The 16,365-nt window shown below is 42.9% G+C and overlaps 1 protein-coding gene across 2 annotated transcripts in view; it reads right to left on the reverse strand.

Moving 5' to 3' along the window:
- LOC120535112 (serine/threonine-protein kinase Nek6-like) overlaps positions 1-16,365 on the reverse strand; it is a 416,838-nt gene that overhangs the window by 193,923 nt on the left and 206,550 nt on the right. For both annotated transcript variants that reach the window (XM_039762699.1, XM_039762700.1), the window contains exon 4: positions 15,318-15,380. In XM_039762699.1, the coding sequence (XP_039618633.1) occupies positions 15,318-15,380 (63 nt within the window). The remainder of the gene's footprint in view (positions 1-15,317; positions 15,381-16,365) is intronic.

Raw genomic sequence — 16,365 nt, forward strand, 5'->3', positions numbered from 1 at the left:
AGCAGTCAACTCTGCTCGTCAAAAGATGCCTACTTTTGGGTAGCTGGGCTTCTTATGTTATGCAGACCGGAAGAGGCGGGGCTAAGCACCCTCATTGGGCGGTTTCTCAGTGTTTTGGGGAGAGAAGGAGAAAAAATTGTTAGCGACAGCGGCCCCTCTCACCCTGACGGGTTATTACAGTACATACCTCAAATGTACCCATGCAGGCCATTACACAGAGAATGTGATTTTATTTACCATTAGTTTGTGGATTAGCAGCTTGGTTTCAATTCAATAAATTTATTTTAGTCGTTTCTTTGCCAGCCACATAGTTGTTTTGGCTTTTTGTTGTTTCACGTTAACCGCCTTTCATTAGGAAAACTACAGCAAGGCAGGCAACTGAATGACAGAAAAATCCCCAAACTGTGAGTGTGCAGGTGGTGAAGGAGCACCCTTGTCTGTCCCGTCCTTCCCAGTCAACTGTCAATTGTTTTCTCGAGCGTCAGCAGAACTTTGGCCCAGTAGAACTTCTCTGAATTCCTTTTTCTATCGACTCTTTTTGTGTCCCCGCCGTTAAAGAGTTTCATAAGGCGGCTGGAATTATACATCATTAAGAAATATTGTGTGCCCACAGCGGAGCCAAGAGAGGATGTCATCTCACATTTAGGAAACTCAGGGCGGTTTCCTTTATGTTTCGCTCCGTGCTCCACGGTATAAAACTCGCTTAAAACAAGGCCCTTTTTTATGGAGAAATTTCTATGCACCCACATTAAAAAAGCGCCTCTAAATCTTCTGTTAAATAAAAAGCAGACTCGAGACACACATGGCTATTATATAAATCTCAGTTTTATGGCTGCGGCATTACATGTAAAATTTGTAACGTGAGAAATGAATGTTTTTTCCATGAAAGCGACTGTAAATTCTAAAATGTCATCCCGTTAATTTACGGCGCCGCAGAGTACAACTGACGTGGGACCGATCACTTAACACAGGACAAGTTGCAGTTGCACTGATTTGACAAGTTATTAAATTCCAGCCGAGATTGAAGAGCGCTCTCCGTGCTGACACTGACAGAATGTCTAAAGCCGCCCTTAAACTTTAAGCTGCCTAAACTCTTTGCCATCCACAGGCAGCAGTCTGCTGAGGGGGGGAAAAAAAACAAAATTGCACCTGCACTAAATTATCAAATTTGCTGACCTATGAGATGCCATTAAAACGAGAGAAAAATAAATAAATAAATAAATAAAATACATGTCAATTCAACGTCAAAATATTTCCGCTAATATACTTAGCTGCTGCCTTGCAGGTGGCTAATTGCACAGGGGAAAACATTTGCTGGAAAATCATGCAGAACTTAACCCTTGACCATGCAGGCAAGAAGAAGAAGAAGAAGAACTATGATCCACCGTAAAATAAAATTATCGCTTTGCTCCATGAGTACTACATTTACATATTTTGGCTGACTTACAACATTTGAGATACAATTGATGCCATTTCTTTTTTTTTTTTTTCCTATTGTAGCACAGGCAGGTCAGGTGACATGTGGAGGGTCACACAGTGTCATCAGTACCAGGATTTGAATCCACAACCTCCACGTTTGAAGTCCAAAGCTTTAACCACGCTATTTAAATGTTAAGGACTGGCACTCACATTACCAAGCTGTGGCAGCCTTCTTTCTTTGCAGTGTACAAATAGAAAGAACTAGCCAACCTGCGGCGTAGCATACGCCGCATAATTATTTATTGATGGCTGAATACTTCCGGAAAGACACAGTTATTCAAATGGGGTGGGTTTGAGGATACAATTGTTAAGAGATTGAAAAGATGGAACTCTGGAGTGCAAACGATGACTGGCAGCCTCAACAGAATCAAAGATCGTGGTGACGTGTCAGGATTGGTATATAAAGGAGAGACTTGTTGATAGGGCGGCACGGTGGCGCAGTGGTAGCGCTGCTGCCTCGCAGTTAGGAGACCCGGGTTCGCTTCCCGGGTCCTCCCTGCGTGGAGTTTGCATGTTCTCCCGTGTCTGCGTGGGTTTCCTCCGGCGCTCGGTTTCCTCCCACAATCCAAAGACATGCAGGTTAGGTGGATTGGCGATTCAAAATTGGCCCTAGTGTGTGCTTGGTGTGTGGGTGTGTTTGTGTGTGTCCTGTGGTGGGTTGGCACCCTGCCCAGGATTGGTTCCTGCCTTGTGCCCTGTGTTGGCTGGGATTGGCTCCAGCAGACCCCCGTGACCCTGTATTCGGATTCAGCGGTTGACTTGTTGATAAATTAGGGATTCTGAAAGCATACGGTCCGTGTCCAGATGGTTGTATTCCCCAATATGATCACAGTAATTTCGGGACAGCGGTCCTTGCCAGTCAAGAGGTCTCGTAATAAAAGAGGAGGTTTGGATAGCGGTGGCAAAGACACCTTGCCGTTATGACAACACTTAGTGTAATGTCGGGATGTGTTGACCTCTGCTGGCCAATGAAGAGCATTGCAAGAAGTACATAGTGCGGCAGGAAGACCAATGTTATGTTCTTGGATGTGAATGGCGGTATCTTCTTGAAAAGCTGCCGAAAACTGATGTGTTGAATTGGAATGAGTTTGTAAGCCAGTGGAGTGTGTTTTAAATGCGTGTTGAGATATCTCCGCACTCTGAACGTTTTGGAACAAATGGTGCATTAAAACATCCATCCATCCATCCATTTTCCAACCCGCTGAATCCAAACACAGGGTCACTGGGGTCTGCTGGAGTCAATCCCAGCCAACACAGGGCACAAGGCAGGAACCAATCCCAGGCAGGGTGCCAACCCACCGCAGGACACACACACACACACGCTCCAAGCACACCTGTTTGGAATGCGTTTGTTTAGTGGAGTGTGTGTTTAAATGTGCTTTGAGATATTTCTGGCGTGTGAAGGTTTTGGAGCAGAGTTGACACTGAAAGGAATTCGTCAGGGAATGTGTTTTGAGATGGTTAGAAAGATATCTGCGTGCGTGAAAGTGTCGCAAATTTTGCATATAAATGTTTGTGTTGAATGAGTATCTATATATCTTCTTAGATATAGAAAGCGACTGAGTTGGTGTTTGGTGAATTGTTGCAGTTGTGATGGTTTAACACTCCAGTACATTGCGGTGAACGCTGGTAACAGTCAAGCGGGTGGGCAGGCGTTCTCGTCCCATGCCCTTAGAGTTGGTGGGCGGGTCTCTGTGAGTTGTCGTTGTATCCTACGGTGTTAGAGTTGGTGGGCGGGTCTCTGTGAGTTGGTGGGCGTGTCTCTGTGAGTTGTCGTCGTATCCTATGGTGTTAGAGTAGGTGGGCGGGTCTCTGTGAGTTGGCGGGCTAGGCTATGCCGTGCGTATCCCATGGTTGTCTTGCTCTTCTGGCAGTGTGAATGCCTCGAGAGACAGGATGGCAGTGTTTGGTGAGTTGTTGCAGTTTGTGAGTTAAAAGTTTGTGAATTAAAAGCTGCGATGGTTTTACACTCCAGTACATTGCGGTGAATGCTGGTAACAGTCAGTCAGGCGGGCGGGCGTGCAGGAGTGCCACCTTCTCCAACTCATATAACATAGCTGGTCTCACTACCGTCCTGTAGACCTTGCCTTTCACTCTTGCTGATACCCATCTGTCACAGATCACTCCTGACACTCTTCTCCACCCGCTCCACCCTACCTGCACTCTCTTTTTCTCCTCTCTTCCACACTCCTTGTTACTCTGTGCTGTTGATCCCAAGTATTTAAACTCATCCACCTTCACCAACTCTACTCCCTGCATCCTCACCATTCCATTGACCTCCCTCTTATTCACACACATGTATTCTGTCTTGATCCTACTGACCTTCACTCCTCTCTAGAGCATATCTCCACTTCTCCAGGGTTTCCTTAACCTGCTCCTTACCCTGCTCCCTACTATCGCTATCAGCAAACATCACAGTCCACGAGGTCTCCTGTCTAATCTCGTCAGTCAACCTGTCCATCACCATTGCAAATAAGAAAGGGCTCAGAGGCGATCCCTGATGTAATCCCACCTCCACCTTAAATGCATCCGTCACTCCTACTGCAGACCTCACCACAGTCACACTTCCCTCGTACATATCCTGTACAACTCTCACGTACTTCTCTGCCACTCCCAACTTCCTCATACAATACCACAGCTCCTCTCAGTCACCCTGTCATACGCCTTCTCCAGATCCACAAAGATGCAATGCAACTCCTTCTGGACTTCTCTGTTCTTCTCCATCAACATCCTCAGATCAAACATTGCATCTGTGGTGCTCTTTCTTGGCATGAAACCGTACTGCTGCTCACTAATAATCACCTCCCTTCTTAACTGATCTTCCACTACTCTGCCCCATAACTCCATGCTGTGGCTTATCAATTTTATCACCCTGTAGTTACCACAGCTCTGCACATCCCCCTTATTCTTAAATATCGGCATCGGTACACTTCTCCTCTCCTCAGACATCCTCTCACTTTCCAAAATTCAATACGTCCCCAAAACCAGACAAGTTAGGTTAACTGGCAGCTCTGACTCGATGGTGTGTGTGTGGGCCCTGTGAAGGACTGGTGTCCACTCCAAGGGGTGTTTCTTCCTAGTAGAGATGCTGGCCCTTCACCACCCTGACAATGTATGTATGTAGTCTCATTTTATTCATTCACAACTTTCCGATCTGACTCAAGTGTCGATGAATGTATCACATACTCACTTAAACTACCTGCTGCTGCCCGGGCTTCTTATATCTACAACATTGGCATTTGTGGTAATGTGAAAATGAAACAATAACAAATTCAAATGCATGCAGTGATATTTAATTTACAGATTCACATAGTGTGTCATTTTGTTCTTCTGTAAGTATACACATGCATTATGGCAATATGGTGTGACAGATTAGGGCTTTCTTGCTCCCTTGTACCCTCAGACCACACGTCAGACACCAGGTAAAAGTCCAAATAATTATTTATTACAATAATAAGTGCACAAAGCACCCTCTTCTCCACAATACAAATACACAATAATCAATAAACCAATCCTCCACTCCCAGACGCTTAGCCACCCTGCTTCCCAACTAAGCTCGCCGTCTGGGAGCTCCCATAGTCCTTTTATAGTACATGACCCGGAAGTGCTCCTTACTCTGCAGTCCATGTGACTTCCTACCACTTCCGGGTCAAATCAAAACTCTTCTTTTCTTTGTCAGCCCAGAAGCACTTTATTCCTTCCGTCCTCATGACCGGCAAGTACTGCCGGGCTGTAGCAAAAGCCAATGTCTCTGTGTCTCCCTGCAGCGTCCCCTGGTGGCCCCAACGTTATCCGGCAGGGCTGTGTACTACAACTCCAAAGTCCATGATGCCCTGCTGGAATTCGGGAAATCTCCACCTGGCGGCTTGGGGGACTTGGCCGGGATAAGCTGCCAGGCATAGTCCACAATGGCTAATTAATTAATCTAATGTATTGTGTGATATATAATATTTTTGTTTTCCCTTCTGGTGTGTATAGAAATGTTGTGCCCACTCTGGACCATTGGAAAAGTACAGACCTTCTGAAAAAACCATTTCAGATTTGTAATCTGCGATTTAGAAAAACCCTGAGGTACCAAATTTTGGTTAATAAAGAAACAGTTGCTACATTTTTCATGCATCAAGAGGGAGAAATCAGTTGAAGGTGGGAGGTTTCGTGGTAGCCTATCCTGTCTGTATGGTTCAAGAGAGTGTGGTAAGGCGAGGTCCGCAGCTCATTGTCTTTTAAAATAAATTATCTCCACACTTGTGGCTTAAGGAAGTGGGCGTGTTGACGTGGCTGGAGTGGTCCCCGGGCACGATGTAGCACAGGCATTTCCGCACTGAAGTGCACAGGTGAGGAATCGTCAGTGTCCGAACTGAGCTGTTAATCGCCACACCTGTGCCACGTCCCCACATATAAAATGAAAAGTGCGAGAGGGAAGAAAAAAACAAGGGAAAGATGGAAAGGAACGAGATTAAAAGGCGGAAGAACAGTGAGGACAATCCGGCCATCTAGAGGGGAAAAGCAGCAAGAACAAGGGCCCCGCGAAGTAGTGCAGGTTGTGCCGCTCTAGGGGCTGGTTCAGCCCACTGAACTATGGCATGGAGTGGGGTGAGCATGGCGGGTGACCTCCCCAGGAATCCGGGGTATGTATGACGGGAGGAGTGCCAATCTCGGACGGTCTGGTTGCGCCATGAGGATCGGAGGATGATCATGGCTGCTGAGTTATGGGTGAGCCGGGAAGTCGAAGAAGGAGGTGGACTGGGATCTGAAGGAGCCAGTGACTGCATTTTTAACCTCTGCTTTTAAAGGGTCTATGTATTGTGTTTTTTACCCTCACTATTCACTTGTTTTTATGGATTATTTATGTATGGACGTTTCTGAACCATGGCACTGTGGAGACTGCTTTGGTATTGATTTGATTCTTTTTAATAAAAGCACAGAATTTATTTTACACCATCCCCTTGCTCCTTGTATGATTTGTCCCCCATCTGTCAACTAATTCGGACATAACTCTCGACGGTGTTGGGTTCGAGAGGCTACCAAACTTTAAGAGGGAGCATGGAGCAGGAGCCGCATTGTCACAGAGAGTAACTGCGCAAAATTTGGTCCAAATCAGGGTTTAGGATCGTATAGGGAACAGACAGACAGACAGAAATACAAACAGACAGACATTCAATTCTATATATCAAACTCGCTGAAGTACCAGGCATTGCCCAGCTATATTTGTAGAATGGGTTAAGGAAATAAAGCAAAGGTTTCTGTGTTTTGTAAATGATTACCCTTCTTGTTATTGCCAGCCGTATATTACTAGCTGAGAATTTGATCTTTTCGCGTCTAAATGGATCCCATAATTTTGGTAACTCCTTGCTGGGTTGTGACCGTGAACACTATCATGTCTGACTCATCTTTTTAGTTCAAGGGGGGCACGTGCTTCAGTTATGATGAAAAGCTGACAAAGCAGAACAACCCTTTGATTCTTCTTTGAGTTGCTCTGTAATTTCACTCTCGATCGAGCCCACCCAACACCCACCTACATGTCGCACAATACTCCTTTTCGTATTACAGTACATGGAAGCAGCATGTGGTGTTGCCTAAGTGGGGAATGTTGAGCTCTGGTCATTTTGTCTGCTAGTCTGACTTCAGTCTCTTCAAGTCTGGTAGCTCTGCAGCATGGAGCCTCCTGTCTGGAGCACCAAGTAGGTGCAGTTAATTTACAGAGCAGCACTTCACATGATTTGAGTCAAATAACCCTCACACAACCCTGATCTTAACCACAGTGTAACTGGATGGAGCTTTCATGGTCTGCAGCCAAATTCTATTGGTGCCCATTGGAGTCAACTCCACCTTCCTGGACCGCCCATTGGAGTCAACTCCACCAATTAGGAGCTCCAGGGTGGAGGCTCTGGGCTGCAGATATACTGTATATACTTGGTCTGTTCGGGTGTTTCATTTCCTCTGAGCCAGCAGGTGGCACTGGTGTGCAAAATGTAGCACACAGGAAAAGAAAAAAAGCTCACTGGAACTCCCAGGGTCCAAATTTTGGGTTCCAAAGTCTTTTTCTTGTCCGTATGGTCCTAAAGAGTAACTAGGTAAAATTTGCTCCAGATTGGTCAAAGGGTGTAGGATTGTATAAGAAACAGACACATATTCAATTTTATACATTAAACTAGCAGAAGTACTTGGCGTTGCCCGGGTATATTTATGACATAGGTTAGAGAAAGAAAGCAAAGACTTCTGTGTTTTTTAAACGGTGACCCTGTTGTTATTGCTGTCTGTCTCCTCAGTCACCCAGACTGCCTTTCTTTCAATGTCTCTGCTCTTGTGAGCTGAGAATTTGTTCTTTTCGGGTCCTAATGGTCTACAGAAACATCAAACATCACCCAACATCCCCCTGCAAAAACCAATGATTCTCCATTTTATATTCCAGCAGAGAGAAGCAGCATGTGGCATCGCCAGGGTCAGTAATGTTAAGCTCTGCTCATTTTGTCTGCTAGGTTGGCTTTATCTGCAGTCTGCAGCCTCCACAAGTAGGCGGAGTTAACATGACATTACTTGAATCAAAGAACCCTCCCACAACCCTAATCTTAATAGGTTAATGGCATAACTGGGCGGAGCTCTAAAGGTGTGCAGCTAGAGTCCTCTGGCGCCCATTGGAGTAAACTCTACCCACTCGGACTACTCATTGGAGTCAACTCCACCAATTAGGAGCTCCGGGGTGGAGGCTCTGGGCTGCAGATATACTGTATATACTTGGTCTGTTCGGGTATTTCATTTCCTCTGAGCCATTGGAGTAAACTCTACCCACTTGGACCACCCATTGGAGTTAGCTCCGCCTACTTGGAGCTCCAGGCTGGAGGTTCTAGGCTGCAGATATATATACTTGGTCTGTTTGGCTGTTTCACTTGCTCTGAGCCAGCAGGTGGCAGTGGTGTGCAAACTGAAGCACACAGGGGGAAGAAAAATCTAAATAAAAAAATGGGTTCCAAAGTAGTCCATCTTGTCCTTACGGTCCTAGAGAGAAACTCTGCAAAAGGGTTTAGGACTGTATAGGGAACATACAGACAGACAGAAAGAGACAGATATTTTATTTTACATATCATATATTAGAGCCATTATGGAGCAGAGCAAAGTGTTGACACCTGAGGGCTCAAACTTACATAACATTTGTCAAACCCGTCTACTCCCTCTGCATGTTAGGACCTCAGGCGTTGTGCTATAAACGTTCAAGTCGCACTACTGAATTGATTTGTGAGCCGCAGTCACTTAATCCACCGACGCGGCAGCTACAGAAATAAATCAACCGCAGAACTTGTGCAGCGATAGGTTGAAAAGCAGGTGGTAAATACATAAAAGTATGAACACCTCCAGTGCCCGATTTGTAAGGCAAGCATTCCTACAGTCAACTGAAATGTTTTTCCATTTTCTTATGGGAAAGATTCCAAAGTTCTCTCCAGCCCGGAAATGTTTACTTCAAAATGATAAAAAAAGAAAAGTCCCCAAACTGCATAATGCTAATGCTACTTCAGCAGTGCATTCATCATGAACATGAAAATCAATTTTGAAGTTAAATATAATAATAATAATAATCATTAACATCATCACCAGCTTAATGGATGCTTTCCAGGTTTACCCACACAATGGCCGGTTGCCCCCCACATCTTTTTCCTACACTCTCTGTGGTCCTTTGGAGTGAGACCCGTACTTCTCATGTCTTCCCCCTGTGGCCACAGGTTAAGATTCATGTCACCATCCCTCTTTTGTGTCATAAGTGGCGAATAGAAGTAGATGACATCAGGATGGCCATTGGGTCTACTCCAATACCCCCCTTTGATCAGAGAAACGAGCCACGATATATAAAATAAAATAAAAATCCCATGATGGTTTATGTGAAAAATGATGTGCAAATGAACACATGGCATGATGCCTACCCTCTACTGAGGAAAAATCCACAGAGCCTAAAATAAAAAAAAATGATAAATACCACTACACCAAGCCACACAAACAATCAACCCACCTACGGTAACTTATTCAAGTGGGCCGAGCGGCTCTTATTTTAAATGAGTCAGACGGGGCGGGTGGGATTTGGCCGAGTGTGGAAGTCAGCTTGGTGGTGAATGTGAGTCAACAGAAGACGGTGAATCAGCCCACCCTGTAGGCTCAGTTTCCACTTCCTCCATTTCATCCTGGACGACTCCAGGTCTGCTCATGCAGCACAACCGTACGATTCGCCTCGAACTTTGGACTTTTATTTTTTCGCGGTTTGCAAAATATGTAAATTCGAATGAGGTGTTTGTATGGTTTTCAGAAAGCATTCAGGCCCCTTTAACTATTTCACACATTTTGTTATGTTGCGGCCTTGGGCTACAAGCATTTAAATTCAGTTTTTTCCATCATCAGGCCACACTTAATACCCCAGAATGAGAAAGCGAAAATAGAGTTTTAGAAATGTTTGCAAATTTATTTAAAAAATATTAAAAATGATCACTTGGAAACAAGTGGCTGTGCTGGATGAGGGCTTCCAAATGGTTCAAAACAGTTCAAATGCAGCTACCAGACAAGAATCCCAGCACTTCTGCATAGAAGACGCCACAGTCCAAGGGTTAAAGATTTTGGTGAAGTTCAAAGCAAACAGTTCACAAAATAAGAAGTAAAGAAAAATGTAGATGATGCACACATAATACACCCAAAAAGGGAATAAGTCGAGAGTAGGCCCCCCTAGACTTCTCGTATACTCAGATATGGGGATGGATAGTTGAGGAGTAAACGGCAAGACAGGGATAATATTTTTATATTATGTCCCTTAAAGAACCATCAACAACAAATCAAATTAATAATATTAAACAATTATTGTAAAAGTAAAGTTGAATAAAATGGACTCTGTAGCTGCACGAATAAAAAAGTACCACTTCATCGTTTTTTATCTTGTTTGTTTGCAAAATTTGGTGGACCTAAGTGAAAGCATACTCAATTTATTGTGTTTACTCACACACATAGACACACAGACATAATTCCAAAAATGGTATTTTCGGACTCGGGGAGGTCTAATACAAAAAAAATCATTTTTGGACGATTATAATACTTTCTGTATGAGAAAGTAAATCAGACTCGGGGAGATCTAAAATTTAGAGATTCATCAAAATCTTAAGGTTGAATTTTTGGATGATTAAAATATTTTCCCTACAAGAAAGTAAATCAGACTCAGGGAGGTGTAAAATGTCGAGATTCATCAAAATTTCGAAATTGAATTTTTGGACGATTACAATACTTTCCCTACGAGGATGTAAATTTCCCAACGAGAATGTAAATCGGATTCAGGGAGGTCTAAAACGTTGAGATTCATCAAAATTTTGAAATCGAATTTTTGGACGATTACAATACTTTCCCTATATGCCGTCTACAAGAAAGTAAAAAGGGCAACTTATTGCATTTTGCTTGAGGATTAGGCATCATTACATTTCTTCAGATTTCTATGTCATGTTCTACAGTTATGCTCAGTTTACATACTTTGGCAGAATTTGTATGATGTGTACCACACTTTAAAGAAAAGATGACTGATGGGGAAAAACACCTTTCATTTACTTTTAATGGAATCCAAATTAAACTATAATGCATCATAGAAGAGCACAACCATTAAATAAAACATAATGAGATGGTCCCTTTTCATAAGTTTGCATACCCATAGTTCTTCCTACTGTGTGTTGCCCCCTTTAGCATCACTGATGGCATGTCGTCTTTTGTGATAGCTATGGATGACGTAGTTGATTTTTCTAAGGGGGTAGAGCTGCCCAGGTCCATTAAATGTATGGGTTGCCTTGCATGACCTTCACGTTTTGAGTTCTTTCCATAGTGGCTCAGTGAAGTTGAGGTCAGGAGACCATGATGGCCACTCCAGCACCTTCACTTTTTTCTGCTGTAGCCACCGAAGGGTGAACTTGGCCTTGTGTTTTGGATCACTGTCATGTTGGAAGATCCAAGTGCGCCCCATGCGCAGCTTCCAGAGTGATGAATGCAAGTTGTCCTCCAGTATTTTCCGGTAACCTGATACATTCATCTTGTCATTAATTTTCACTAAGTTACCTGCACTGCTGGAGCTCACACATCCCCAGAACATCGGAGATCCCCCTCCATGCTTCACAGTAGTGATGGTGTATTTTTCGTCATGGGACTTGTTTCATCCTCTCAAAACACAGTGTTCATGGTTGTGACCATAAAGTTAAATTTTGGTCTCATCACTCCAAAGGACTTTGTTCCAGAAGTTTTAAGACCTGTCTAGATGTTGCTTGGCATATTGTAAGAGGGCTGTTTTGTGACGTTGGCACAGTAAAGACCTTTTTTCTTGCAACTTGACCATGCAGCCCATTTTTGTTCAAGTACCTCCTTATTGTGTGTCTTGAAACAGCAGCACCACGTGTTTGCAGAGAAGCCAGAATCTCAGCTGAAGTGGCTTGTGGGATTTTCTTGGCATCCTGACAGATGATCCTGGCAGATTTGTGGCTGAAATCTCGGTTGGTCTACCTGACCGTGGCTTGGTTACAGCAGAACTCCAAACTCTACTGACAGGCATTTTCAGATGTCTGTGTATCTTTTTATATCCTTTTACTGATTTATACAAATCAATAACTTTTTCTTGCAGGTCCTTTGTCCGTTCTTTTGCTTTCCCCATGGCTTGGTATCCAGCAAAGTCAGTGCAGCTCTGCATGAATTTAAATGGACTGTTCATACACCGACATGGATTACAATCACAGAGGTCAGAGGTGTGGACACTCGCCCTTGATTACTCTTAATCTGAATCTGTGTCTGTCAACTTGTGTGTTTATTATCAGCCAACATTCAAGGGTATGTAAACTTTTGATCAGGCCCATGTGGGTAATTTCAGTTATATTATTATTATTATGATTTATATTATTATTATGATTTAAAAAGGGCACACACAATGATATGATAATAAATTGCTTCACCTGAGCACACGTCCTAATTAAAAGGAACGTTTTCTGTCGGATTACTTATATTTTCCAAATAATGGCCAACATTAAGACTCAGGCGCCGCCTCGAGTGGCAGCCATTCCAGCAGCTCCGTGTACGACTTTATTTTTCTACCTTTTTCTCTATTATTCTCTGTTTCACTGATCACTCCTGCCACATTCTTTTATGTGGACTCATTACCTGGACATTTTTTACTACTTGGACATGGATTTTTACATGCCGAGACTTGTCTATTAAGGTAGTCAACTTCAAGTGCTGAGAACAACTCGGAGTCCTGCCACATGCAAAAGTTCACTGACGACACTGCTATGGTGGGCTGCATCAGGAGTGGGCAGGAGGAGGAGTATAGGAACCTAATCAAGGACTTTGTTAAATGGTGCGACTCAAACCACCTACACCTGAACACCAACAAAACCAAGGAGCTGGTGGTGGATTTTAGGAGGCCGAGGCCCCTCATGGACGCCGTGATCATCAGAGGTGACTGTGCAGAGGGTGCATACCTGGGAGTGCAGCTGGATGATAAATTGGACTGAACTGCCAATAGTGATACTCACTTTTCATTCTCTCAGTCGCGTTCAGAATCAATCCATGCAACCCCATCTGACACGGCTGTTTTCACTAAAGACGCGCTATAGCTCTGCAGTGTACCACGATGCATACTAACGCTCCAGCCCCAACCGGGTTCTGACACACAAACGCTGATGAAGCTGCCTTCTTCAGATGGAGTTGTATGGATTGATTCTGAACACGACTGAGAGAATGAAAAGTGAATTAAAAAAAAAAAAAATGTACCTTTACAAGGATCATAAATTGCACCGGCTGTTACAGACTGAAATCAAATGTATGCTTTTATTCTAAAACAGTAAGACTAAAAGCAGTTTACTTCTCAAAGCGGAGTGGCGCAGGATCGAACTCATGGCCTTTTGATTCCCAAGCAGGGGCTGAGTCTATTGAACCACGGAGGCAGTTACAATAACCTGCTGTCAATGTCGCATGTTAAGGCGGCTTTTTGTTTCTGCAGTTATATTTTTGAATAAAAGCGCAATTGTGTTATTCTTGTGAAAATGTTTCTTTGCTATTTGGACTTCAGGCTTCATACATTATATAGTTTATGCCTACATTTTGTCATCTACTACTAGAATATAAAAAACGTTTCTGTTTTAACAATGTGTTTACACAGATTACTGTAGAAACGGAACAGACATGAAATGCGTGTGTTCCAAATAACGATCTATTATTTCCACTCTAAAACTCCACTTCACTCCCAGATACTCAATCAAGGCATGAGCTGAGAGAAGTTTGGCACGTTCTAAATTGGTGTCGGGATGGAATAGCCGGCTGCTCCTAACTTCTCTTTATCAGCACATTTAGAAGACAAAGGACGCAGGCGGAGAGGTGTGAATGGAATTAAGAAGCGATTTAAGGTGGGACGGAATTACGAGTTTTTTCGTAGGCTCTGGTAATTCTAGTGTTAAACATATTGAGGTCCTGACCTTTCTATCTCTCTGGATATAAAAAGCCACCTTTATAGGGAGGAGGGCAGCACCTTATGGTGATGGGCAGGAGGTCCCGCCTCTTGGGGATAGCAAAGGTTTACATTCATCGACCAAATAAAAACAACAAATAATGCAAATAATAAACACAAGCAATAATAACATAAACAAAAGAAACAAAAATGTAACCAGAACACAAAGACCTGAACCCCAGCTAAAGTCTGAAATGCAGAACACCATGGAATTTTCTTTTAAAATTCTATGCACATAATCATGTGACATATCACAAAGGACACACCCTCTACAATACGAGGTGTCACGGAATATAAACACTAAAATTATGACACTTGATGATGTCACCAGCAATCTGTTTACTCAATAGTAAAAACAAACAAATGGTAAAAACATAAAACAAAAGAGAAAAACATTAGTATGAAAGAAAGGCACTATATGATAGATAGATAGATAGATAGATAGATAGATAGATAGATAGATAGATAGATAGATAGATAGATATGAAAGGTACTATATAACAGATATGAAAGGCACTATATAATAGATAGATAGATAGATAGATAGATAGATAGATAGATAGATATGAAAGGCACTATATAATAGATAAATAGATAGATAGATAGATAGATAGACAGATAGATAGATAGATAGATAGATAGATAGATAGATAGATATGAAAGGCACTATATAACAGATATGAAAGGCACTATATAACAGATAGATAGATAGATAGATAGATATGAAAAGCACTATATAAAGATAGATAGATAGATAGATAGACAGATAAATAGATAGATAGATATGAAAGGCACTATATAACAGATATGAAAGGCACTATATGATAGATAGATAGATAGATGCGCACACACTTTAAAGATTAATACAACACAGTTGTTAGACATTCGGCCTCAGATCTCTTGGTTTCCAAGTCCAAATGAGCCTTCCATTCATTTTTTGTTATCAGAGAAATGATTTCGACTTTGAGGGAATGACAGACGGAGCTCAAAGCACAGATTAAATTCATTGCTGTACTGCCTTGAAGATGAAAGACAGTATTTTTTGGGGAAATGAGCAGGAAGCAGATGTAAGTCAAGAATTTGTGACAAGTTCATTAACTGAGAAGTCAAACTGGTCTATCAACAAAACCCAAGAAAACCCTGAACACCAAAGTGAGAGAAAACAATACTTAAGTCTTTTGCCAGGAATGCTATCACAATACAATCACAAAGAATTTCATTCTGCCTCCATAAACTCCGATGAGGAAGTGCACCACTTGACCTTCATGCCGCCACCTTTATATTTGCACTCTTAAAGTACCGTCAAGACAAACGGAGCAAAGCACAGACGATGGTCTCCTCTCACCTTTAGAAGGTCTATTTCCTTGATGCAGTCTTGTCTAGCTTTTGCATCCATCATTTCAAAAATCTACAAAAAAAAGAGGATGAGAAGTTACTTCTGCAATACCAAAGAATAAGAAAACATGTGAACTACCTGCTCAGCCACAGGATTGTTCTTCCAGCTGAAGAGAATCTACTGTTGTGCACCATCTAGAAAAGATTCACCCCAAGTTAAGTTGTGTTACATTCTGCAGTGATGGGCACCATGCTGGGTGCCAATGTTTAAATTCAAGATCAAAATAACTCCTTAACCATATCATGATTACTAAAAGAAAAACTGAAACAAATTGTGGCCTGCAGGGGGCACCACTGAGTCCCAAAACCTCAGTGCTTTTTGTTTTACTGAGTACCTTTGACAACTTTCTTTTCTTTTTTCATTTTTTTCACCGACTCCACACATCCCAGGTGAGTTTTGTCTTTCTTAGCATTTGAGTCCAACTCACCTGACCTGGAAGTACTTCTGGTGCCATCACAGTATACCCATTGTGACCAATAGGGGGCAGTACTGAGCCCCAGATCCTGGACACAACCACTGCAAATACAGTCAAGGGTTCAAAACAGAGGTTTTTATTAAACAAATAATTCACAAAAGTTTCTCCAAAGGTTGTGCAAACACAGTTCCAATGAAATTATTCTTCTCTTCTCTTCTCTCTCTCTATCCACCTTTCTCCAATGACTGCTGCCTGCCTGCCTTCTTTCCTCCCAACTATGACTCCAAATGGCTTCCTTCTATGTCGGGCACAGGGCTATTTCCAGGGCATCTGCATTTTTGGGTCAAGCGGAAGTCCCATAAAACAGAGTCTGTCAATCCCCGAAGCAACTCCTGGCAGCACCCATAGGACCCAGCAGGGCTGACTCCTGGCACTACAACTCCCATCATGCCGTGCAGGTGTCCACTTGGTTACTAAGGTCCTGGGATGCTGCCATCTAGTGGATGAGGGATCAAAATTTTCCAAAATAGGTGCCTTCTCCCATTGCTCCTTTGTTTTGTCCTCCTGCCTGGGTAAGGGTAC

This window comes from Polypterus senegalus, chromosome 9 (genome assembly GCF_016835505.1).
Source record: "Polypterus senegalus isolate Bchr_013 chromosome 9, ASM1683550v1, whole genome shotgun sequence".
NCBI lineage: Eukaryota > Metazoa > Chordata > Cladistia > Polypteriformes > Polypteridae > Polypterus > Polypterus senegalus.